Genomic DNA, 25,444 nt, shown 5'->3' on the forward strand with positions numbered 1-25,444 from the left:
CATCCTCAGCATCAACAGGTAGAAGAAAGATCTTAAGTTACAACTACCTATGACAAAAGTAGCCCCCTCCAAATTCTCAACAATGTAAGCTGAATGTTTTGGCAGGAGGTCTATTTTCTAATGGAACACCGAGGAACTTCTTCAATTCAACTGGTTTTATGTTTACTTCCACTGTACTTCCTACATTACTCTCCAAGCACAAAGTAATTGCAGTTGTCTGCAGTCAGGGAAAGGGAACACAGATGAGAATTCCACAAGTGCTTCTGGGAGACAAATGTGTCTGAATGTGATTTCAGGACCATGGGTGTAGGTTTTCCAGCACTACACTGAAAGACAATTCTGTTACTTCAAAGTTGATTCTACATATCCCTGTGGAGTTTGACGAAGTTACAAGATTTGTTTCCAGCTCCTCTACGTTTCATATTCAGGCAGTCTGGTCCTTCTTTAATTACTTTGTGAATTATATTTTACACAGAATGTTTGTAAGTGCATAGTAAGAGTAAATATAAAATCTTGATCATTTAATACCTCAGGATTTGTCATTCCAAGATACAACATGGCACTTTTAATAACTAAAAGGAAAAACCTCACCCTGGCACCAGTTGCTCAATATGTATGAGGTCTCAAGATGTCAAGGGCTAATTTTTTTTTTCCTATAATAGATCAATTAAGTTTCCTGTGATGTGGTGTGCTCATTAAGCTTAGCTTTATTTCAGATATTTTAAAAAGGATTTCAGTGAATGCTACCTCTATTTAAGCCCTTATCATTTTAAGCAGCAAATTCTTAAAGCATAATATTTGCCTATATGCCTTTCTACCTTTGAAAGTTCAATCTTGCAGCCTCTGCACTGACAACACTGAGTAAACTCCTTTGCAGAAGTATTAAGATGGAAGTGTCCACAGAGCACATTTGTCGTAAAACATTATTTTCAACCCGTTATAAAATGCTGCAGGCACAGAAACACATTCCCCTTTGCTTGAAGAAACAGACAGTTCTCAGAATAGTCCTTTTTACTGTGATTTACAATAAAAATCATTTACAACATATCCATGAAAAATAATGCCATTTTGAGTCTGGCACAGATGTTTTCCTTTATCAAAGAGGAAGCTAATGTAAAATCTTTCCTTTTTCTCCCTAAAGGACTTCATAAAGAAAATGAAACATTTTTTTGTTTAAAAAGAAAGTCCCTTTAGAAAGTCTATTTTACACAACACTAACAAATCAGCATGCAGGCAAACTTAAATTTAACTGGACCAGCAGTGCTTGGATTAACCTTTTAAAAAAATAATAATCATCCCATGAAGAGAGAAGGTAAAAGGAACTTTACCTACACCAAAAGTCCTTTGGATATTACCGTTCAATAAGCCTGAACTCTGCTAGCAGTGGCAGGTGGTCAGAAGAGTTATTTTCATTGGGAAGACCATTAACAGTCCAAAGATCTTTCTCTGTTAGAAGTGCCAGCCTGCCAAGAAGTTTCAGACCCCCACAAAAAGAATCCTCTGCTCCTGTTAAAAAAAACAAAAAGGAAATGCTCATCAGTGTGGGCTAAACATCACACATTCATACATATGTAGAAGGAAGAAAACAGTATGGCAGCAATAATCCAAAGTTGTTACTGTTCCACCATTAAAATCACCAATAAGACAGCTTACAAGTTCTTTTATGACTCTCAGAGTAGGGTTTAATCAGTAGAGCTCAAAGTATTCAGAAGGACACTATTTTGCAGAGGGATAAATGGAGGTAAAAAGGAAAACGGATTTATTTGCTCAGTGTAACTCCCCTGAAAAAGCCTCATATAATCCAGTCCTATACTTTAGACAATAGCATTGCTAAACAGAGGTGACACTTGCAAAATAAGGTCTCTTTTTAGAGTTACTGGTTCACATAACATTTTATTTCTGTATCCTCAAGCACACAGGCAGGTCATACATTCTTGCTCATAAGGATGAAAGTACTCTAGCATTTCCCTCTCTTAACTGTTCATCAGAAGAAAGGGATCTTCCTCCATTATCTCCTGCTACCTATTCCTGTAACTGCCTAAGAAACCCACCCCCACCTCCTTCCCCAGATGAAGTACCACATTGCTCATGCAAGAGGGGAAGACAACTCAAGCCTTGCAATTACTACACAATTATATAGAACAGTTTGGGTTGGAAGGGATCTTAGGGCCCATCTGGTTCCAACCCCCTGCCATGGGCAAGTGACACTTTCCACTAGACCAGGTTGCTCAGAGCTCCATCCAACCTGGCCTTAACACTTCCAGGGATGGAGCAGTGCTGGTCTCAATACTGATCATCTCCACCTGGACATTGAGCCATTGATGGCAACTGTTTGTTTCCAGCCAATTCAGTGTGTGGTGCAGCCACCAAATCCATCTCTCCAGCTGTTGGGCAGGACATGTCAAATGCCTTGCACAAGTCCAAGTAGATGGCACCAGTGGCTCTTCCCTTATCCACAACTGCTGTAAACCTATTACTAAAGGCCACTAAATGTGTCAGGCAAGATTTCCCAGCATCAAAGAGCAAACAGCTTCTCCAGCTCAGGTAGAGATCCTTCCATGATGTGTGAAACTTTTAGACTTCCTGAGCTATGTACTTATGTGAGACAACAACTCAGCAACCCTACCTATTGCTTTCAGAGTGCAGAGATGATACTGAGCATGCTGAGTGCTTTCAGGACCAGCACCAACTGCAGCTGTAACTTTTGACAGAAATACTTCCTGTGTCACAGTGCTCGGCCAATTCAGAACTTCCTGGCTGAACCTGGTACTGGCTTACCATAGGAGATACTTTAAAGGACTATCCAGCAACTGCTGAACTCCTCAGAGAGTTCAACAGCTTCATCCTTTGCCATCTGCCAGCTTTCCAGCCCTTTAACAACCCAGCAACTGTTTGCTGCTCTAAAGAAAAGCTTTTTTTACTGCAAAGATCTCTTGGCAGCTCTAAAGCACACGTCCACCAGGTCTTGAGACACATTTATCATTTGGGACAGCACCTGCATATCTACAAAGGAGCTGTTTATTGCCACAGAGAGCTTGGTCTGCATACAGTGATTAATATCACTCAGAACACTCAGCAAAATTGTGCCCTGCAGGACTTAGGTAGGTACTGAACCCTGATTACATGAAATCCTGAATACCAAACCAAATATCTGGCTAAACATGACAGAATAAACATGAATATTTTAAAATAAAACCCTTTAAATGGAAAAACCCAATCAGTCAGCCTAGACCACATTTAATATTCACTTGTTCTGACTTTGGTAACTTTAAATACAGAGGCCCAGGTCATAAGAAAACTGAAAATCCAAACCATCACTTAATTTCTAAGAGCTCATGAATAAAAACGATACCAGTTTAAAGTAGTTGGAAAATTCAGGTTTGATTCCATTTTGTGCTCTGATGTGGGAAGAATCTATTTGAAAAACAAGTGCAAAAAAAAAAATGTACTGTATCTTTGCTGGGGCAATGATAATGCAAAAAATATATATAAACAGGTGAATTGGGATTCAGTTTTGTGCAGGGACGCACTCTGGAATCACACAGCACTCTATTAAATCACATGGCATTCAGAAGTCATTTAAATACTTCCCATGTACTGGTTTTTCAGTCAAAGCTTTCGTACTTGTCATTTTACATTAAGGTAGCATTTACTGTGCATGTTATGACAAATGAGACTTCTGTGAATTGACTCAATGAATTTTAACAATCTAGTCTCAAGTTACAAGAGATGAAGGTGGTGTTTTCATTCCACATACTGAAAGCAGTATTAGTTTATAAAAATCAGTTGCCCTCTACAGTGGGAGCAGGAATGGAATCCAGATTTCTTTGCTACAAGTTTGCAGAGCCATTTATCTGCTAGCACTGCACTGTGGAATAACATGTTTATGTTGATGGCATAAAATACAGAACTCAGGAGGGCATGGAAAGTAAACTGCTCAGAAGCAGCCACGGAACGAGTCCCAGTGCAATAAAGGACAGCTAAGCACCTAGTTACCCATCACGAAACTCCCTCAGAAGTACAGCGACTTTCTTGCACCATCTGGTGACTTTTAGCTGCAACTGCAAACTGGAGAAGGACAACTGGGCCTGTGCCAGTGACTGTGCTCAAAGGCCACAGAGTCTGTTACTTGGCAGAAATTACTCCAAGACAAGCTGGGAAGTAAATTGCAGTTCGTTTATCAGTTTTAACGCACATCATAAATTGCTGTTCACCATTGTGCTGATCAGATAATTGGAAATACTGCCTTGCTGTAGGTCTGGCCTGTGTTACTGACAGCAATATTTCTCAGGTGCTACTTCCACTGCTGCTTTCCTATACCTCCAGCTTGTCTCCATGATGAGACAGAACTACAGAAATGTTCAGTCAGATGATAAGGTTTGCCCTGTGTGGCACTACAAGTCCTGCTGTGGTGAGCTGACAAGGCCAGCCACGTTTCTCAGGTAACAGCTGACGTTCAAAGCACTCCCACGAACCTCTGAGGTACTTCACATGGATGAAATTATCACTACATTTAAACAAATATTCTTGCTTAGCATTTATAAAAAATAATTAAAAGTTGGTTTCTTTACCTGGCTGGGCAGCAGTATCATCATTTGCTGCAGAATAGAAAATATAATCCACGGTGACAGCACTTCGGGAATGACAAGTTGTCACTTCTGGTATCCCAGTTTCAGGGAAGTAATGAGAATAGACTGAAGACAATTTAAAATGGTGCCGCAATTTTGAAGACAACCTAAAGAGACATCAAAGGAAATAATTTTATTTTCTTGCATTACCAAGAAGGAATAAGCAATGAAGACATACCAAATCGTTCCTGGTTACAAACAAAACGAATTATCTGGATATGCAAACTAGTGTTTCTCTCCTGCAAGCCATCCCATAGCCTTTTGTGTGAGAGGCCTGAAACTCTGAAGGCAAAATGCAGGCAGCATTTTCAAGTAAAAGAGCTGATCAGAACTGGCTTAGCCGACACTTCAATTATAGATAGCTTTCACCTCCACATACATTTTGTAAGCAATCACATGTCCTCACTCAGCAGTCTCTCCCTGACACACAGGCAGAATGTCCACAAATGCAGCTCACAGGAAAGCAACAAAGCACAAACTCGTCTATAACCAGGCCCTTCAGCATATAGAGAAATTCAGATTTTTAGGTTTTTTTCCTCCCCCAGGTTAGAGCTATGAAGTGCTTCCAAGTTAGACAATTAGGCATAGCCTTTCTTCCACTCAGGCTCCCATTTTCTATCTCCCCATCATTTGTCTGTTCCTCTTCAGTTCAGCCCATCTTGTCTCACTCGTCAATCTTGGAAAACTGCAAACAGCAAAACTACAGCTTTCAGCAAAAGAACTCCTGTCTCCCAGACATTTGCTTCCATCATCTCTGCAAATCATCCATCCCTCAGCTGTACCTGCCTCATCTTGCATCTTAAACCTGGGCTGCAATGTGTTCTGGTTGAAATCCAAGCAATTAAAAACAAAATCAGCATGTTACCTTGCCTGATTCAGAGCAAACATGCCAGCTGGTACAACACAGGACAAGTAGTAATTTCTGCTTTTGTTACATGACATCCCTTTTAAGATGAGGGGAAAAAGCCCTGCAAGAAGCATTCAGCATGCTATGGTTTTAAACAGTAGCACAGGGCTTCCTGTTTGTTATCTACTTCTTCTCTCACAAATGCCACGACTTACCTTTTTCATCACCAAGAATCACCATGAGTTCTAATATAACTATCTGCAGTGATACCACGATCTCATTTCTGGTAAGAAATGGCTGACTTGGAGCCTGACATCCCATACACACATTTATGCCAATTTCCTTCTTCTATGCTTCACTTTGTACGCCTTTACCAGTTTGGTAAATGCAAGTATTTTTCCTTTCAAGAAGCAGTTACATTTTCCTTCTCAGCATTCTAGCCATGGCTTCCTCCTTCAGTTCAACAAGCAGATATTTGATCTGAGTGAAAGTTGTATTACCAAATCCATAATACTCCACCTTTCTCAGACTCAAATTCTCCCACAGAACTCATGACAAGGAAGATTTTATGACCCTTCCAGTTCCTTTCCCTCCTTCACCCAAATTTCGTGCTGTATTATAGGATTTCACTACATCCATAAACTAGAACTGCTAACACTTCAGCAGCTGGACAACTTTGGTTTATTTTTGTCCTCTCCCTCTTTCAAAAACATGGCTTCTGCAACTGGACTGAAATTCACATGTTTCTTGCAATGTCCCTACAAAGGATGATGTCCTGTTTATGTCAAGAAGTGACAAAAAATGCCAGAAGCATTATTTTAATAAGCAGACCGAAAGTATCCTCTAAAAAGCACTGACACCTCACCCCTGCATTATGAAAAAATATCTCCAAGTTCCTGAAAGAACACACATTCCATTATTGCCAGTTCTAGTCTTTTGCTGTCTGATCAGCCTTTTCATGTTTGAATGGACAATTCTGATTTTGCCAAAAGGGCAGAATGGGTTGGGTGATCAACAGGTATCCACAACTGGAATCAGATATAAATTTGGTCTAAAACCAAAACCAACCCCCAAGTAACCAGCCAAGGGCTTCCATATTTTCCCCCAACACATACTTTTCAGATGCTATTACAATCTCCTGAGGGTTGTCTGGTTTTGCCGCTTCCAATTTTTCTCCTGCAAAATAAAAATAAATTCAATTTACATTTAAAAATAGGATAGAAGTGAGACCAATACTGAAGAGTTACAGAAAAGCTACAGGAAAAAAGTGTCTTTAAGTACACTTATTTTTTGCAGCAGGCAAGATACAAGTCACAAAGCTGGATTAAATTCTTCTGTTCCTTTAGTAGCATTCCTTCTAAAGATCTTTTACATTATGTCCCATTCATTTAAAATTGCTTTTTTCTGTCAAAGAAAAAAATAGTGGATGAAAGGTGTAGCCATACTCAGCAAGGAATCACTTGCTTTTCCCAGCTGTTCCACGAAGTGCCAACACTATACTTCATAAGCTCTGAGGCAGAATGCATGTTCACACTACGTCCATGTGCTGCATTCCTTCACCTCCCTCTTCCCAGTCACAGCACAGCTGCCTTTCAGGATGCAAACCCAGCAGTTTAAACATTACACACCAACTCCCAAATGGAAATTTGTAACTATTATGTTCTAAACATTCAACTTTGCAAAGTTTAGGTGAATACATTGCTTTACACTCTAATGAGCCCAACAAGGGAGTTTTGCAAGCTCAAGACTCATTCTTTTTCCCCCACAAGAACAGAACATCTTGTTTTCAGTACTGCCTGAATGATACTTTCAAAGGTTCACAAAAACTCATTAATCCAAAAACTGACCTGCATTTTCTTCTTTTTGTTGCTGTTTTATTTCATATACACAGTTTTGTGAAATACCTAATTTTTTTGGCCAAATTGGTATAGATAAGATTCTTTGTCCCCTTGGAAACTGTTCTTGTCCAGAGACCTGAAAAAGACAACACAAGCTTTTTTCAGACAGAAATCTGATTTAAAAAAAACAAAAAAACCACCAAACAAACCTGAAATAAATGAACATTTTTTGTAAAGTTTAAAGAAAAAGAAAAAGGCCCAGTCCCTTAGAATAACTCTTATAAGAGTAAAATCCCTGTAAAAATAACACCCTTTATGTGCATCCCCTTTGTTTATTCTTAGCAAGTTCCTTGCAGCTACCCAATTTTTCCAGGTAGTTCTTGGACACTGAGAGACTTCCAAGGACACTTTTAGCCATGTGACAGGACCAGATCAGCATACAAAGCTACACAGCAGACACTTCAGCTTCAGGATGCTGATCCTTCTGGGAGCAAGTCAAGTCAAATGGGGGCTTGAATCAACTACCCACTAGCAAAGAACACCCAGCAGGGCTATTTTTTTGTCATGTTCTCTCATTTAATGTAGTTCAGTCACTCCTATTAAATAGCATGTGACACAGCCAACAGCTACATACAAGAGCTGACAACAAGACATCATCTAACATGAAACAGTTGAGGTTCAGCATCTAATTGCAGCTTTGCTTTCATAATTACTGCGGCCACCAAGTTTATCTACAGTAAGAGTCATCTTCCCACAGAGCACACAGTAGGTTTTTGATTAAGTAGTTACTTTATCCTACTTAAAGACTGGGACACCTAAACACAGTGATAAAAATCATCCAAACACAGTGATACAATCACCCTGTGGATTCACTACATTTCAAGAATGATTGTTGGTGAGTTTTTCCTTTCAGAATGCTGGGAGAGGATGCAACATTCCCTAAGGCACAGCTAATACAACCAAGCTCATTGAAGTAACTCTGCAGTAACTTTTGCTTTGCAGGCTGCAGAGATGGCACTAAGACAGGCACTGCAATGGAAGCAATCACAGCACCACTCAAATACTTCTCTTTAATCAGCACTAACCATTTTCTTGGTGAGAAGTGAGAAGCACAGCCTACCTTCCCTATAGCAAGTCCTTCATAATTTAACTTTCCTTCCTTTATAAATCTGTACAATGGAGAGCCAGGAACAGAATTGAAGTCCCCACAGATGATAACTGGGCAGAAGGAACCATGCTTCTGAGGGGCAACACTGGCTATCTCTGCCAGGAGCATTGCAAGCTGGGTCAGTTTGATGTCCCCTCTCCTTGGGTTGTACAGCAGGTGTGTATTGGCAATACAGATGGCAGCGCTGGCTTTACAATGAAATCTGGGCTGCAGCAGCAACACCAGTCCAACGTTGTCCCTGTCCAAGAGTGGGATATCGCGGCGAAAAAATTCCACGGGGTTTGAGGAAATCAGGCTAAATTTGGAAGTTTTGAAGCAAATGGCACAGCCATCAGGTTTTCTCCCTGTCCTCATTTTATATTCACAGTGATACCCTGTAAAAAAGGCAATTAAAAACATAAAATACTGTTGTATCAATAGAGACTTTGAAACAAAAAAAATTAGAAAAATCTCACACTACTTCTCTCACATGACAGTCAACTCTTAGTCTGAAGTACCAAAGTCTGCATGAAGTTCACATAGACTCGTGTTCACTTTTCTTTCTGCCCCAATCTGACCTGAAGCAAGGCAGGACAGGAAGCCTGGTCCAATACCTTTGGCAATGTGTAAGCATCTACATACTCTAAGATACCAACCATGTTCTTATCTCCTCATGTGGAAAAAAAACCCAAACCAACCCAACAAAGAAAGCCCCCAAGTCATATAAAAGTGGCCTTGTGCATTGAAGCTTTTTCTGGATGTTACAAGCATGGTTTAGGAGTGATACCAGTGAAGCATTACCAATCAAAGGCCTTAATCACACTAAGTCATTAGTCAATGTCTAAAATGATTCATAGAACAAAGGCCTCAAACATAATTATGCAATTATCCAGTGAGCAGCAAGTGGCAAGCTTTCACCAAGGGAACAGAGACACTTATCAAATGACAGCACTGGACTTCAAACAAGTCCACCTAAAAATAGTGATTTGCCAATTTCTTCATTTTATGTAGAGGTGATTTAAACAAGATTTAAACAAGACCTTATCAATGTAGGGAAAAAAAATTAGATCTTGAAACAGTATCTAGTTTTTGCCATTTTCAAATATTCTCTGCCCTGCCCAGACCATATGAATTCATGAAGTACAGCCTTAGTGAAGTAGGGTGAGTTGACCTGAGCTCACACCAGTGCTGGAACAAGGGATTCCCATTCCCCTCTCCCAGATTAAGGCCATGTTGCTCCTGCCACTTGTTGCAGCACTTACTGCTAACTCAGTAAGCCAACAGAAAATTAACCCAGAAAAATAAAATTAGTCTGGATAGTATTCTGCTGGACTGGTGGATTTCACTAGTGAGTGCCACAACTAGCCCAGGATAAGGGGCAGGACACACATCTGGGAGCTAGGGATGGGGAAAGGAAGGGCTAAAGCAAGCTCCAGATCCTCCTGTACAGTAGCTAGAAGCTCACTTGCCCCCACAAGCCTGGCCTCGCAGTGTTGTTTCACATTTCAAGTGGATTTCAATCAGTACTGCCATTACTCTATCTTCTTTGCAAACACTCAATTCTGGGAGCTAGACTACCTCAACTAACCAAGAAAGAAAAAAAATTACCAGTCCAGTGCTGCTCCTTTACCATGCCCTCCTGGCATCAGACGAGAACCAGTGCCAGGATGGAAGCAGGGCCCTGGGACTGGAAGGTGGTGCAGGGCACAGAAGATTTAGATCAGTTTAAACCACCATGGAATCAAACCCTTCCATAAAATCACATGAGGGAGAGTGACAAGACAGTCTATTCAGACTGACTGACAGCACTTGTATAAAAACTAATATATATACACTGACCATGGATAACATTTAGTGCTGGTATTTGGAAGGTTTCAAGGCAGAAAAACATGCCCTTGAAGAGCTACCCAACAGGAATACTGCTAAAAAACATTAAGGTAGTTTCCAGAGAGCACTTGATGAATTTATGAAAGAGGATACACAACATTGTTGCATGTGATGGCAAAAGACTTGATTCTATAATCTATGAGAGGGTTTTTTTGAGGAAACTAGTGCTGAGTTCCCAAAGGGTAACAAGTTACCCCTGCAGGGAAGAAGACAATGTATTGGTCCTAGGAGTTTCATCATACCCAGGGATTCCAAACTCGACTTGATCTCTGTTCTATAGTGGTCTTCTTGGACTTCTTGTAAGCAGAGCACCTAAGGCAAAGGTTTACAATTACAATATATTAGTAAGTACATCAAAATATCACCACAGCATATCTCTGTAAAGGTATTAAAAAAAAATATCAAACTCAGAAGCTTTTTGACTCCATAATCCCACAATAGAATTCACTCTTCTATAGAAAATGCTACCTAAGATTATGAAGAAGGCCCCAATTCCTCTCACCCTTTTTCAGACAGACATTTTCAGAGGTGAGAATAATCAAAGTAGTAACTTGCTACTACATTCTCAGCAGTTCAGGGGAAGGCTCAGTGCCAGAAAGGAGAGATGAAGAGGCCAATGGCATACTGCAAGGTGGAAAACAAGCCTCCATATTATGAGAACCTAAACCAAAGATCAAACTCAAAATATTCAGTTAAGAGAGTTCACAGAATCACAGAATATTTTGAGTTGGGATGGACCCACAAGGATCATCGAGTCCAGCTCCAGTTGTGAGCATCTCTGAGCCTTTCCCCAGCATGCTGCAGTAACACACAGATTTACAACCACCACTAGGATAAAGGACTGAGTTGCCAAAGGGGAACAAGTTACCCCTGCTTGCTGAACTGCAGCAACACATTCCACTTGCCCAGCTGACAATCGCTCATTCAAGGTCTCAAGGGAGACTCAAATCTCAAGCAACATTCTGAAGTCTCTGCTTCACTTAAGGTTACAGTTCCAACCAATGAAATAGTTAAAAATCTATGTCCTTTAGCAAGAAATTTCTCTGTGGAAAGGGCACCTGCACCTACCAGGGTCTGACAGCAGCTGTTCCTCTCAGAAAGCTACCTAAGGTATCTCATTGTAAAAATATATGCATACAGGATGTATAAATTTATTAGGAAGAAAGAAAGAGCTTGAGGAGGACTTTAATTTCCAGATTCCTGGCTATGTAGTAACATAACTGCATTTTTCAAATGGTACAAGGCTGTTTTTCTGTGGCTTCTCTAATACAACCACTTTTTTTCAGTACTGTTTTCTGACACAAACAGGATGGATTCTATCACTGAACTTTTGTTGGTCTAAACAATGACTGAAGCAAAATTTTACTGACTTGACTTCCTGATCAAGACTTACAATAATTTATGTGTCCTCAAAAATAAACAATAAACTCTACAAAACCACAGCAGTGTTTTTTCAGACCCCCACAGAGAGTAGCAGAATTTGCTACTTCTGTTTATCAGTTCTTAAGAAATATCCACGTGCTCATTTTCTACTCACATCTGCATCCAGCTCTTTGATTTCTTGTAGGATGTTGGGAAATCTGTATGTCCAGAATAGCAATCGCTGCCTGCAGTGTTTGTACAGGTGAGAGTTGTCTTCCAACAAATTCTGTGAGAGAATATTGTAGGACATGACTGTAAAATCAAATGTTGCGTCACTTCCTGTATTGCTTTGGTCAGATCCTTTATTTTTAGCGATTTTCATTGTTTTACTCTGCTGACAGAAATATTCCCAGTGTCTTTTGATGGTTCCTGTTAAAAGCATATGAAGCAGAAAAAAGTTGTTATAGACCATACGACTTCTTACTGCTCTTGGAAATCATTCTACTGACAATTATTTGTCTTTCAAATCACTTAAATAATTCTAAAATCTTATTCAATTAGCAGTGATTCAGACCCTCTGTTTAAGATGGATTTTATATAAGCATCATTATTTTATATAAGCATTATAAGTTAAAAAAAAAAATCAAACAAACAAACATCACAAAACCATTATATTTCAACTGCTTTGAAACTGGGGAACTGGCATGTTCTAAGGAGATTGTTGCTATCAGACTATACCCCCTGCTCCTGCAGAAGGGCTGTCAAACTGGTGAGTCAAATCCACTCTGTTAACAGAGAGTCTTATGCTGCCTTCTCAGCAGAGATGGTGTACGTCAGTCTGGGATACACTCCTTAGAGCAGCATGTGGGCATCTTGTTGATCTCTCTATCCATGACTAACAAAGGGTTAGGAAACAATCAATCACCTCTAGCCTGTGTACAGTCTGTAAAACTCATCCATAAGCTGCAACAGGGTCTCCTACAGGAGTCCCAAAACAAATAATGAACCTGATTTTCCTCAGTGAGTTGAGAAATCAAGAAATTATTAAGCCTCAGAATTACCAAGAACTTCTGAGAAGGCTTCCTTTGCCTTTCTGCCATTTCTAATTTCATACTTACTATTAGTATGAAAATTTGTAATAACCTATCTGCCCACCATTAAGCATCCAGTTACTGTTTAAGAAATGTATTTCTCCACTTAAAAACTCACAGAGGTGCTTTTCACCCTTTATATCTGACCTCATCTGAGAGCAAGGTGAGGTCCGGTTACCGATGCTAACAACCAGTGGCAGACTGCAGCTATAGCTGTTACTATCTGTCCTATTTGGTTAGTAAATTTCATTGCTATGCTCCTGAAGATAGATATGATGTTTCTAAGCCTTAGGGGTATTTGTGTCCAAAAATCCCTTTGGGATGCTGATAGCATCTACTGCCCTTTTTAGTCATAATACAATTTCCAGTTTATTTTTCTAAGGAAGTCACTTATGCAAGAGGGCCATGATTTTGACTGTGTCTCTCTATTTGTTTCACACTAGACAAAACTGTAAATATACACAAAACTCAGTAAAATACTTGGATGCTATGTAGAAGATTGTAGCTGTAATAAGCTAACACAGACACTTTGAAGTTTCATGGAAGTTTGTCAGTGAGCACAGTAGACAAATCTGCACTTCTTCCTGTATTTCTCTGGATAAGCACAAGTGCTGCTTGCTCTGTCAGACGTGATCTGACACAAAACTTGCTAACATGCCACTGGCAGAATGCAGTTGCAAAAACAAAATCACACAGTCACACTGGAAGCAAGCACCATTAAATCTCTGTCCACTGATTCTCAGTTTTCTAGGTTGCAGATAACTCAGCTGGTCTGGAAAGAACCCAGTTCAAGTCCAGCAGGGTTTATGAGCTCAGGTAGAGTACCAGGAATGAAGCCATACAACTGCCAGCCCAGCTCAGCCCTACAGCAAGTCAGCCAAATCTTCTTGCTTTTTAGAGTTTCCAAGTTAACAGACATGACCTGGTGACAGAGACATGAGGAGAGAATGTTGTCTGAACCAAGCTCAGGACTCCCCAAGTTGGGCAATCCCTCACACAACTGACTGTGTTCTACTGCCAAGTGCAGTGAACCTAGTTCTGGTGCACTGTTTGACAGCACAAAATACAAGTTTACAGACTAAACAGTATTACAAAACTGGACCATTTTTAAGACATGTTTGCCTGAGAGGGGTGCCAAGAAAAAGAGTAACTCAAAAGGAGCAGGCAGTACTGCTCATAACTCTAATGCATTTGGTATATTTAGCATTACAAATGAACATGGAAAATGAGCAAAGAGCATTTTTTACCTTTCTTGCTGCTGTGTTTTTCTTCATTCTGTGCTACAGAAAGACAAGATACTCCCTTCTGATTAGACAAGTTTGTTTCTTGTTCAGGACTCGAAGTATCATCCTGGCCACTGAGTCTTCTCTTCTTTGTCAATGGCTCTTCTCCCTCAGATTTCATACTGGGGTTGGGTAGGTGAAAGCAACAACTTTGTGTGTAGTTATCAAGATGCCAGTTATAGTTCTGAAACTGTCTCCAAGGTCCAAAGACTGGAGGGAATCTCCAGTTTGCTGAGAAATCAGCTGAAATAGGGAGTGGAAACGAGGCCCAGGGAGGAGAGTGTCCGGCCCATCTCATACAGCTGGAAACTGGGCTGTTCAAGGTGAGTAGCTGGGAGCCATTCCAGTGGGTGATCCAGTCTCTGCCCAGCCTCTGCACATGGCGGGGCAGCATGGAGTGTCTACCAAAAAAGCACAAGTTTCATTACTTGCACACCACTACACCTGCCTGTAGAAGGCTGTAGAGGCAAATCATCCTGGTCAGGACTTACACAAGATACTCTTTCTCTACAAGTTAACGCATACAAGATACTCAAACGCTTATAGATATATACAAAATATTTAAACATTTATCTAAATGATATGCAAAATGGGACTTTACAAAGAGATCTTGCATCCTTTTCCTCCCCTCAGATTTACAAGTGCCATTTAGTGTCCAAACCCTATCCATCTGAGTAACTATTTACAATTTATTTTCTGCCTTGCTGAATTCCAGTGTCAGATCTTTCAAGCGCTCAGAGGAATGACCTTTACAAAAGGTCATTTTTGCATGCTGCATTAACTTTATCATAAGGCTATTTGTAAGGAATGAGAAGACCACTTTCCTGCAAGCAGTCAGAACTTTGTTTGGAAAGCCATTGATATGGCTCAAATCCCAATGCCAACACAACAGGGAAATAAAGGTGCTAAGTCTCAAGGCATCACTAGCACCAGCTCAAGACTAAATCTGTATTCTTATTTCTTTTCCAGGAAGGCAAACCACAGCTCAGCAACTAAAACCATGAAAAAAAGGTGGGGTTTTTCCTTTTTTTTTTTTTTCAGAAGAAAAAAGAAACCTGTCTCTCAACAAAATCACTGGAATGAAGGCTGAGTGACAATAATCTGTCTCAGCTTCCTCACTGTTTAAATAAGAAGGTGTATTTTGAGCTTATAAGCAAAAGATAACAAAGCCTGGTATGCGTGAAGTTGAACTGAAGTGAGAACCTCCCAGCTGCCATTCAGCAGAGCAAATACGCTGAAATACAGAATCACAGAACATGCTGAGTTGGGAGGGACCCACAAGGATCATCGAGTCCAACTCCTGTACCTGCACAGGACATCCCCAGGAGTCACACCATGTGCCCGAGAGCATTGTCCAAACGCTCCCTGAGCTCTGTCAGGCTGCCTGGTGCTGTGACCACCTCCCTGGGGAGCCTGTTCCAGCGCCCAGACCACCTTCTGGGTGAAAAACCTTTCTTTAATATCCAGCCTAAACCCGCCCTGACACAGCTTCGGGCCACTGCCTTGGGTCCTGTCACTGGGCACCACAGGGAAGAGGTCACTGCCTGCCCCTCCTCTTGCCCTCATGAGGAGTTGTAGACTGCCACGAGGTCTCCCTCAGTCTCCTCCAGGCTGAAAATGACCTCGGGCGCTCCTCACATGGATTCTCCTCAAGGCCCTTCACCAGCTTCATTGCCCTCCTTTGGACACCCTTTAATAGCTAATACAACTTTCAGCAAAACCCGCTTGTCCCGAAACAACCCTTTCCCGCCACAGCGCACCAGATGTAGTCCGGCAGACACACAAACAAAACACTCCTCCACCCACCCCCCCCGCACACCACAGCATTACTATGGAGCAAAAAGAGGCACCACTCCTTTACAAAAACCTCCTGAAACACTTGCTTTACAGAAAAGCGCTGAGAAACTGCTCCCTCCTAAACCCCCGGCCCCCCAGCCCCGCACCCCCGGCAGCAGACAGCCCCACGCCGCGCTGTGCTGTTTACCGCGGCCCTGCTCGGCCTAATGGCGGGCATTCAACACCAGCGCCCCCAGCCCCGTTACCTCCCGGCGGGCCCGCCCCAGGGGAGCCGCGCTACCGGCCCCGCGCAGCCGCGGCGCCCCCCGAGGGGGTCAGCCCAGGGCAGCGCCAGCTCCGCCCGCCGCGCTCCGGCCACCGCCTCATACCCCGCACGGGCTGCGGCCGCGCCGCGCCCTCCCACTCGCTCCTGGGACTTGTAGTGCAAGGGCCGGGCCTGCGGCCATGTTTAGTCCTGGAAACCGACGCCGAGGCCCGGCCGCCATCTCGGCCCCGGGCGGGTGACGCCCCCGAAACCGCGCTCCCTTCCCGGGGCGCTCCGGGGCAGCGCCCGCTCCAGAGCGCAGCGCGACCGGCATGTAGGCAGCCTGATTGCGGGCTTTTGAAGCATTTAGATGGAGGTAACACTGTGTTCATGCAGTAGTTTCTTCACCCAGAGTGTGTCTGGGCGCTGGAACAGGCTCCCCCGGGAAGTGGTCACAACACCAAGTCTGGCAGAGCTCAAGAAGCATTTGGACAACGCTCTCAGGCACATGGTGTGACCCTCGGTGATGTCCTGTGCAGGGCCAGGGGCTGGACTTTGATGACCCTTGTGGGTCCCTTCCAACTCAGCATGTTCTGTGACAGTTTCCATAGGTGGTCTTCTCCCTGGGATCACCATGTGTTCCTGCAGGGTCAAAGGGACTGAGAAAGAGCTGCGATGTATTTCAAGGTGCTGACTATTTCAAGGGCAGCAGCATCATGCTTAGTGTTTGCAGAAAAAAAACGAACCCCACTCACCCAATAAAGTACTTCAACCTTGTCAGGTTTTAAAATGCAGCTGAAGGTGCTCTGCTGAGGGATGGGTGGGAGACCTGCCCGCCCTGCAGACCCTGCTGACAGACCCACTGCTGCTTACCAGCTGCAGAAACAATCCTCTGGCTCTGCCGATGTTGCTTGAATAAGCACTTAGAACGCTTTCTTGAGGTCTTCTGAGGACAGAGTAAATGCTGGCCCTGTTTACTGTAAGGAAACACAGCACAATGCATAAGAAAAATTATAGTGCTGAATAGTGCAGATGCTGTGCAGGAACTGTAATCAAGTAAAATACTGTTTCTCTGCATTCCTTTTATATCTGTCATAAAAGTGACTTTAAATAACATTTGAAGTTTTCCCAGGAGTGGTAGGGAAGACTGGAACTGAAATAATGCAGTGATGAGCACGCTAGTTGGGCAATGTGTCAAATCCACTTTGGGTTTTCCATTTCTTGGACACAAGTTACTGGTGAAAGGTAAAAATACCCATCCGTTTTCTGTTAGTTTCATCACAATATGACAGTGAAACTACTAGTCCCATAATACACGTGTAGTAAAGGATCTCCCAACTGTATTTTCAAGACCATCTTGTTTTGGTGGTTTGTTCTTTTCTGCATTTTTGTGTTCTTATCTTTTAGATGTATTTCTAGGACAGAAGACAGTAAGCCATAGCTATAGCAACAACAACTGCTGTTATTTCTAGGACCAGAATCCACACACAGCATGCAGTTATTGTCTGTATTTTGACCTACACAGGACACCCAAATTGATCTGCCACTTCGAAGGTTTTTACATAGTAGTAACCTCTGTAGTGATGCTGAAAAAAAAAAGAAATCACTGAAGCTGTGGGTTTTAATGGAAAGGAGGATGTGCTGAAAAGTGTGAAGGTTGTGTAATAGACAAAATAGAAGGTAAGAAAAAGACTAACCTATTAATATGATGCAAATTGTCTCTCATCTCAGTGTTGCTAGATTTTCTTGCCTTGACCTAGAGAAGTCTTAATAAGCCAGTAACACTTAATTGTGGATTTTTTATTCTCGTCTAATTACCCTTTTCTGTTGGCTATACCATGTGAAAAGATATTCTTCAGAATTAGGTATCTCCAAATTCTGATTTGTAAGTAGAAGCCAAATTATTTTATGAGTCATTTGAGCTTTTGAAACTCCATAGTGAATGGAGGCTACTGACTCACTGAGGGATGCTTTGATTGATTACAGTGCACATAAGAACAGCCACGGTGGCTCAGATCAATGTTCCGCTGAGCTCAGTTTCCTGCTTTCTAAACGTGGTTAGCAGCAGATGCTTAGAAATGTGCAGGGGCTGGGCAAACTTCAAATGAACGTTCTCCCTGCCTCTTACTGTTTTCAGCTCCGTACATTTCCTAAGCCTGATGTGTTTGTCTCTTTACTCACTGTCTCTCTCCCCCAAGTACTCGAATTTGCGAACTTCTGATAACTTATATAACTTCCATGAAGTTCTGTGTACCAGCACAAGATGTAAAAGACACGTTCTTCCTCTCTCATAAGATAAGTGAGAGTGACAAGTGAGCTGCTAACAACCAATGTCCTCTTTCTTCCCCTTCCTTAAGAAAATGTTCCTCAAAGGAGAGGCACTTGCTTACTAGGAACTTCAGTACAAGACACTCTCATCTTTCACAAAGACATGCAATTAAGTATTGTTAAATATTTTATGTCAAAAACCTGCATGAGAGCAGAGATATTAATAACCTGCAAAGGAAAAACTGTTTTTTTAACATCTGCAATTAAATGAATGAAAGCACAGTGATTAGAAAAAAAATCTTAGCAGTTTATAATCTGAAGTGTGAGATCTACATCGGTACAGATCCCACTACAGACAAGAAATCGAAGGTAATCTTATGAAAGGACAAGGTACTGCAGCACAATATGCTCCTTAGAACTGCAGCAATGCCCCTCAAACCCTGAGGGTTTCCTAACACCAAAGCGTTCCGCAGACCTGTGCATGCACGAGAGCCCATCCGCAGGGAGAAGTCCAGGTAGAGCTTAAAGAACCTGGAGGAGACACAACACACGGAACATGGTGGCTCAATAACCATCAAACTTGCCTTTCTGGTAGCATTCCTCTTTAAAATCCGTGAGTCATTTCTGCGTTACAGGCCTAGGGATTTAGGGCAGCATAGCTTAAAATAGCCCACGGCAGACGCTGGGAGCGGCGTACCAGGGGCTCATTACGATTTGTAGAGGCCACGGGCGCCTGTGTTATCAAGGGGTTCGGCGGTCAGTCCCCGCCAAGTGTAAATCCCCCCCGGCCGTACCCTTGCAGAACACCTGGAACGGGGCTGCGCCGCCGCCGTGCTGTAGCTGCCACGTCCGGGCCGTGACACCTCGGCCTCATCCCTGCGGCGCGGACTTTGAGTCTCGGGGAAAGGCCACGAGCCGGGGATCCCGCACCCGGGCATCCCGTGCCGGCCGGGCGGGGCTCCCCGGGCCGGGCCGCCGGCACCGCCCGGGCGGGGCGGGGCGTTCCCGGGCGCCGCTTCCGCCTGTGTCGGGCGGCCGGGCGGCGCGGCGGGGGCAGCAGCAGGATGCTGAGCCCGCGGGAGCGCGGCGCCGACCTGGCCCGCTTCTACACCGTGACGGAGCCGCGCCGGCACCCCCGCGGCCACACCGTCTACAAGGTCACCGCGCGGGTGAGTCGGCGGCCGCCGCCCAGCCCCTCACCCCCGCGGCTCCCCGCGGCCGGCCTGCCCCGCGTTTGGGCTGTAAAGCCGCCGCTGGGTGCGGAACGGCGCCCGCGGCTGCCGTGCCCATGGGGATCCTGGCGAGCCCGGCCGCGACGTGGAAGCCCCTGTGAGGGACACGGGTGGGAGGGAGGGAGGGAAGGTGGGACACGGCGGCCCCTCCCGAGCCGAGCCCCGGCCGCCTCCTGCAAACTTGAAGCCTCGCAACGTTGTAATGGCCTCAGAGCGCTTTGCAATTGACGCTCAATTTCCCTACTGTCCGTTGCAGGGCATGAGAGAGCAGCTTAAAAACAAACAGCTCCTTCTCTTTTTTACCCGTTCTTCCGCTCCAGATCTCGTGGATAGGTTGTCGTGGGATTGCCCAGCCTTTCTGGCAGCCCCGCAGCGCAGCGAGCTCGGGAGGAGCGGGAGGGAGCGGAGTGCGTGGGCTCAGCGCGCCCACGCTGGCAGCGCCGAGCTGCCTGAGCCGCACATGGGGCTGAGCGTGCCCAGCAGGGTCCAGCCTGGCCGGGCAGAGCGCTCTGGGTCAGTCAGGCCTAGCACGAGAAGCAGGAAAGCTCCTGCAGATGTTGGGAGAGCTGGTCTGGTGCTGGCTTTGCTGAAAGCTCCGTCTGTTCGCCTAGGGAAATTCCTTGCTTTCTTTTCTACTTTCCTATTATGCCAGAAAAGGGAGGAGAGTGAGTAAATATGTGGGGATAGGTGCTAGAGGAGTGGGAGTTTAGCTCACAGGTGTGCTGGGATACATTGAGAGCATCAAAAAGTGTCACAGAGAGACAGAGTTTCTTTAAGTGCCCTGTGATCTCGTAGTTCAGCTGTAGACATCCTGCCTGTGAGAGCAACATATGTTTATAAGCACCTTCCTTTTAATTCAAAGAATACACCATTCTGTATATTTATGGAGATTGTAATGTCAGGTTATTAGCCTATGATCAGTTTATATATTGTAAAATTAAAAATATTAAGAAAAAATTTTTGGGTCAAATATACATGTCCAAGTTCTCCAAACACAAATATGGGACAAATATGTTTAAACTGTTCTTTTTAGTCCAGTACAACTTAGTATTTGTGAAGAGAAAAAAAGAGTTGCTTTTTCCTATGATGTTTTAATTTAAAAAGCTTTTCCTGAAATACAGGCAGAGAGAACAGTGCCATCACATCTTTCTGCCTTAGCTCTTGATGGGCCAAGTGTGTGTGTGTGTGTGTGTACTAAAAAGTTGCGTCAGTGCAATAGGGACTAATAGGAATGAGCCAAAACTTCTGCTGCTTTTTTTACTTTGGTGAGTTTGTTCTTATTGGCTAAAGCCACTTAAATTTCTCTGTGATGTTTTGATTTCTGTAGAATTGTCCAAAATCAAGTTGTGGCTAACTAGTTGGGGATGTCATTCTCTCTCCTTGTCCCATAAACTATGGGTGCTCTGGTGCCTTTCCAAGCGAGGCAGTGCAGAATCGGGTGGTGCACTGACTGTGTGTGATTTAGTGCAGAGCAAGGACCTGATCAGTCTGTGAGCTGTCCAAATTCAACCGACCTAGCCACAGATCATTACTTCTTTACAGTGTTTTGATAGCTCAAATCCTCAAAGTGAAAAATTATTTCAGTTTTTTTCAGCATAGGATGCTTTGGACTCACAAGTGCAGAAATATAAATAACTTTTGTTTCAACAGGACTCTGCCTGGTAATCTGTTGTGTAGTACTTGAAGTGAGGATTTGGGAAATTGAATAAAATGATTTAAAAAGGATTCAGTGTACATATCAGGTACCCTTTCTGTTTCTTTCCTCCTATGCCTCCCTCCTATTCCTGCAGTGATCTGGCTCCATGGTTGATATCACACCACTCCAGCTGCATTTGCTGAGCTGATGCTCAGCGACTTTGGGGGACCGCCAGGAAAAAAGTGAGGTGGATCTTCCCGTTGTGTTGAATATCATTCTTGCTGAGATCTAGGGTAGTCAGTACGTGTTAGTGGAGATTTGTGGTTCCTCAGTGTGGTATATGAGTGAATCCTTTGTGAAATGAAGTTAAAGGAACTTTCTGTTTCAATATAACATGGATAAATAATCATGGATGAGAAAGCACTTGCTTAGCATGTTCTAAACATCTGGCCCAAGGCATAAATACCAATGCAGTCTCTTCTGAGTGCTAAGGGGGGTCTGTCCTTATTGCAGCTTTTTCCTTAAAAGTTTTGTTTGTATAGCAGAGACTTTATATTTTATTTACTTGTAAACCGTGAAATAATTGTGAATGCAGACAAGATTAAATTAATATTGGCTTTTTAATACCTATTTCCAAGTGCTCAGAAACAGATAGAGATATTAGCAAGTCGTGATATGAGGAGTGTACTTTAATGATGCCTGAAAATATAGATGACTAATAAAAGTTTAGAGAACTTGGAAGATTACAATTATTAATGATAATTAAAATTCTAATGAGTTATGTTGGCTATCTGCAGGTCAGATGAGGAATGGGATAATCTGAAATACTTTTCTTGATGTTGACGATCCTTGTAGGATCTCTGTTTTCAGAGGCTAGTGCAGTAATTATGCATTGCTCAGCCCGTTGGTAGGTATCCTAGTGATATTTTTGAAAATAGGTTAGAGTTACTTGTATTACAGATTTGCAGAAGGAGCTGACTGCATTGATCCTTGTGGAAGGATTTAAAAAGCACATGGAAAATTTAGGGGATTGGGTCATCTTTGCCAAGTCTCTAGGTTGACTATAGGTTGGGTGGAAGGGGCAGACCTCTTCTGAGATTGACCTTCAGAAAAGGATATGAAGAACAAAGTAGGACAACACATAAATTATTACATACTGACTTAAAGTTGGCATGGCTGGTAGATATAGAAGGCGGTGTAACATAAGAACAAGTGTGAAACAGGGCCTCTGGGTTTTATTCCAGATTCTTACTAACTGGCTAGGTAATTACTCATCTCTCTGGGTCTCCTTCTGCCCATCTGGTAACTTACCTAGCTGCCAAAACTGTTGCAAGGCTTTAACTAAAGGTGAATTGCAAAGCAAAGCAGTTGGTGTCTGCCCTTTGGTGTTCTCTGTGATGTGTAGCCATGCCTGTGATATTTTCTTTCCCCAGCTCTACAGTACAGGCTCCTTGCATCAAGTACGCCAGCTATTAGAAAAGGAGGTTAGAAACATTTCACCAATTGTACTTGTAAACTGCCTGGTAGTGAATGAAACAGCAACAGCCACCAAGGTTAACATTTGGTAAAGTTGCCAAACGTTAGATTACTCAGGAGTGAGGAAAAGTTGAGAAAGGTTTTATCCATGTAGCCTGCGCTGGAAGAAGAGGACTTTGGTGTGCGAGGTGAGAGAAAGAACTTAGACTTGCAAAGGAGAATGTTTCAGGTCTTTTGGGAGATTGCTAGAGAAGGTAACACTTCTCCTTTCCGTCTTGTCTCCTCCGAATTGTGTGAGAGATGCGTGGCTGGGCTGTAGTAAACTGGTGGTACAAAATCTGGGAGGCTTTGGCAAGGATTCTTGAAAAATGGAAGGGAGGAAGAGAGCTAAGTTTGTGGGAAATATAAGAGGTATGCTGTTGTCACTTAGCAAGAGGAAAGTGTGGGTTCAGTGGCTTCCATCTCAGAGCATCAGCTGCGTGGTGCTCGCGGTACGGCGGGATGGTGTGTGAGTCTCTGGGGTGCAAGTAGTGTGGGCTCCCTGCGCTTTCTTACACGCATCACCTCTTCAGGGCATCAATTATTCTGGGGTGTGTTGCTGAGGATAGTCCCAGTTGGATTGAAAATGCCCTATTTTGCTTTAGCTAACAGTAGACTAATTATTTTGTTAAACAGCTTTGGCTCTTATGATGAAGGATATACTGACTTGCACAAGATAATTGCAGTTATGAATTAAAGATGTCTCTGTTTGGTTTGTGTGTTTGTGGGGATGTGCTTTTACTGCTGTTTATAAGACCAATACAAAACTTGGATTACAAAGGCTTATGTGATCAATATTTATTTAAAGAAAAAAAAATCACAACGAAATACAGGCTTCTTTATGGTGTGCAGCCAAGCCTGATTTACACTGCAATTCTCCTCTGGACAAAGCCATTTATAATTAATTAGGCAAAGAGTTTTTAAGGAGAAACAAATATGTGAGGATAGTCAGACATGTCTGCGCTCTGGTGATTGTAAGTAAAGTAGAAATACTGTCTTACTAAATACAAATCCTCACATTCTCAGTGAGGTGCAGCTTATATTAAGCCAAGTAGCCTTAATGAGCTCTTCTTATTGGGAGTAATGTGGCGCTAGTACGGATTAATAGGAAGAGACTGGAAAGACGATAGGAGATGTGCTCTACGTAGCTTTGTTTTGAGAGGTGCATTTTGTGCCATTTTGCCTAGAATGTGCGTCTGTCTTTGTGTGATCATGACTGACTGCTGCTGAAATCCCTCACTGTGTTGCCTTTGGGTATTAGACTTCTCTAAAACTGAATGAAAACTTTCTGAGTGCATAGGACCATGCAGCTGTTTGCCTTTTTTGAGATTTTTTCTCTTCAGCAATGAATCATTGTATGTTACTCTTTAACTTCCAAACTGAAAATCCAAGCACTTACACGGTTTCATTTTTGTTTTGCTTTTCAGATTGTTTCAAGAAAAAATCCAGAGGATGTCCAGGAGGTAACAGTTTAAACTTGTGCAAATGTCTTTATGTATCACACTATGCCTTTTGAAGCATCTTTGATGTAATTTAGCAGTTGCTGTGTGTTTTGTCATTGTAATTGAGCGAACAATTTTCATATGTTTCCATTTGTCTTTAGCTTTCATAGCTAAAAACAGTAGCTAGTGTAACATGATGCATTTCATCCCTCAGTGATGAATGGTGACTTGAAACAAAGTCTTAGGGAGTGAAGTGTCTTTTGATGACAAAACTGCTTTGATAACTTTACAAGCTCTTTTCTTGGGGCTGGAATTGGCAAATTGATAGTTACTTAACTCCTACTGGTAAAATTAGAGATCAGTCCACAATTCAAGTCTTAGGTCTCAGCTGTAGGTACTCTTTTCCTCTTTAACCAATACTTCACTGAAAAGCCTGCACCATTACTGTCTATTAGTGAAGAGGGAAAATGGAGGAGTGTAGGAGTAGTTGAGAGATTAGACTGTAAGTCATATATATTACGCCTATCTCTCTGAGGCTCCTTTAGTATTTTCCAGTGATACACTTCAACAAAATTTTAAAATTGCTTATTCTTTGCCTCTTCTGAAGAGGCTAAGGGTAAGGGTCTGCTGTAGTCTAGTGCCTCTTAAACACCTCAAAAGTCACATGAGCCATTTATTGAGAGAGTGAAATATACCACGTGTGTGTGTTTTGGATTTTTTTCTGTTGAATTAAGAAACCATGTTTTTTTCCCTTGATTTTTTTTCTGGACTAGTGACTTGACATGGTTACTATTATACTTTGTATCTGCAAAATCTTCCCTCAAAAGCACAACCTTATGGCTTTTCAGACATCGTGTAACTCGTGCATATGTTCAGTTTCTGGTGCGGTCTCTTACTACAGTTGAGGAGAACCTGCAGAGCTGATGAAGGAAGAGCTTGTAACTGAATTCATTGCATCTCTGTGTGATCAGAGTTACTGATTAGTGGCTTGGCAGAGGTGAGAATTGGCTAATATATCTAGCACCCCTTTACTGCATCCTTCTTTGAAATCTTGAGAATCAGGCAAGCATGAGCATTTGTGCTTTTTGCGTTTTTTTTTTTTTTTAATCTCTAGGAGATTAAAATAACCTATCAGAATCAGAGATGATCATGGATCTAGTTTAGAACTGTGTTACTGTAGTTTGTAGCTTGATGTTCACCTTTTCCAGGGAGACTCCTGAATTGAAC

General features: G+C 42.7%; 2 protein-coding genes across 10 annotated transcripts in view; one reads left to right on the plus strand and one right to left on the minus strand.

The window, feature by feature from the left end:
- Positions 1-684: 684 nt before the first annotated feature.
- Positions 685-19,353, minus strand: ANGEL2 (angel homolog 2). 6 transcript variants are annotated; one of them, XM_032102959.1, is made up of 10 exons: positions 19,187-19,353; positions 16,998-17,101; positions 14,048-14,484; positions 11,885-12,138; positions 10,590-10,659; positions 8,434-8,855; positions 7,323-7,449; positions 6,591-6,651; positions 4,572-4,735; positions 685-1,506 (listed from the first exon to the last, which is right to left on the minus strand). In XM_032102959.1, exons 3-10 carry the CDS (start codon positions 14,475-14,477, stop codon positions 1,352-1,354), a joined length of 1,683 nt encoding a protein of 560 aa, XP_031958850.1. In that variant the 5' UTR covers positions 14,478-14,484; positions 16,998-17,101; positions 19,187-19,353; the 3' UTR covers positions 685-1,351. The 6 variants fall into 6 exon arrangements, with proteins under 6 accessions (XP_031958850.1, XP_031958849.1, XP_031958854.1 ...); XM_032102958.1 differs by having other exon boundaries at positions 18,977-19,353; XM_032102963.1 differs by lacking the exons at positions 16,998-17,101; positions 19,187-19,353 and adding an exon at positions 16,880-16,899.
- Positions 19,354-19,408: 55 nt separating this feature from the next.
- The window catches only part of RPS6KC1 (ribosomal protein S6 kinase C1), an 86,382-nt gene continuing 80,346 nt past the window's right edge, over positions 19,409-25,444 (plus strand). For 2 of the 4 annotated variants that reach the window (XM_032102965.1, XM_032102966.1), the window contains exons 1-2: positions 19,409-19,561; positions 24,203-24,238. In XM_032102965.1, the coding sequence (XP_031958856.1) occupies positions 19,457-19,561; positions 24,203-24,238 (141 nt within the window). In that variant the 5' untranslated portion in view covers positions 19,409-19,456. Of the gene's footprint in view, positions 19,562-24,202; positions 24,239-25,444 lie in introns of those variants that run through there. The other 2 variants (XM_032102968.1, XM_032102969.1) reach the window with 2 other exon arrangements.

This window comes from Corvus moneduloides, chromosome 3 (genome assembly GCF_009650955.1).
Source record: "Corvus moneduloides isolate bCorMon1 chromosome 3, bCorMon1.pri, whole genome shotgun sequence".
NCBI classification, from domain to species: Eukaryota; Metazoa; Chordata; class Aves; order Passeriformes; family Corvidae; genus Corvus; species Corvus moneduloides.

Bases quoted from the DNA above. Each gene is read 5' to 3' on its own strand.
- ANGEL2 (XM_032102959.1), bottom strand. From the start codon at position 14,477: ATGCTGCCCCGCCATGTGCAGAGGCTGGGCAGAGACTGGATCACCCAC. The intron at 10,660-11,884 runs GTGAGTAGAAAA...CCTTTGCCTTAG, and splicing joins TCAAAGAGCTGGATGCAGAT to GTGCTCTGCTTACAAGAAGT. The intron at 4,736-6,590 runs GTATGTGTTGGG...ATGTCTCTTTAG, and splicing joins ATTGTAATAGCATCTGAAAA to GTTGTCTTCAAAATTGCGGC.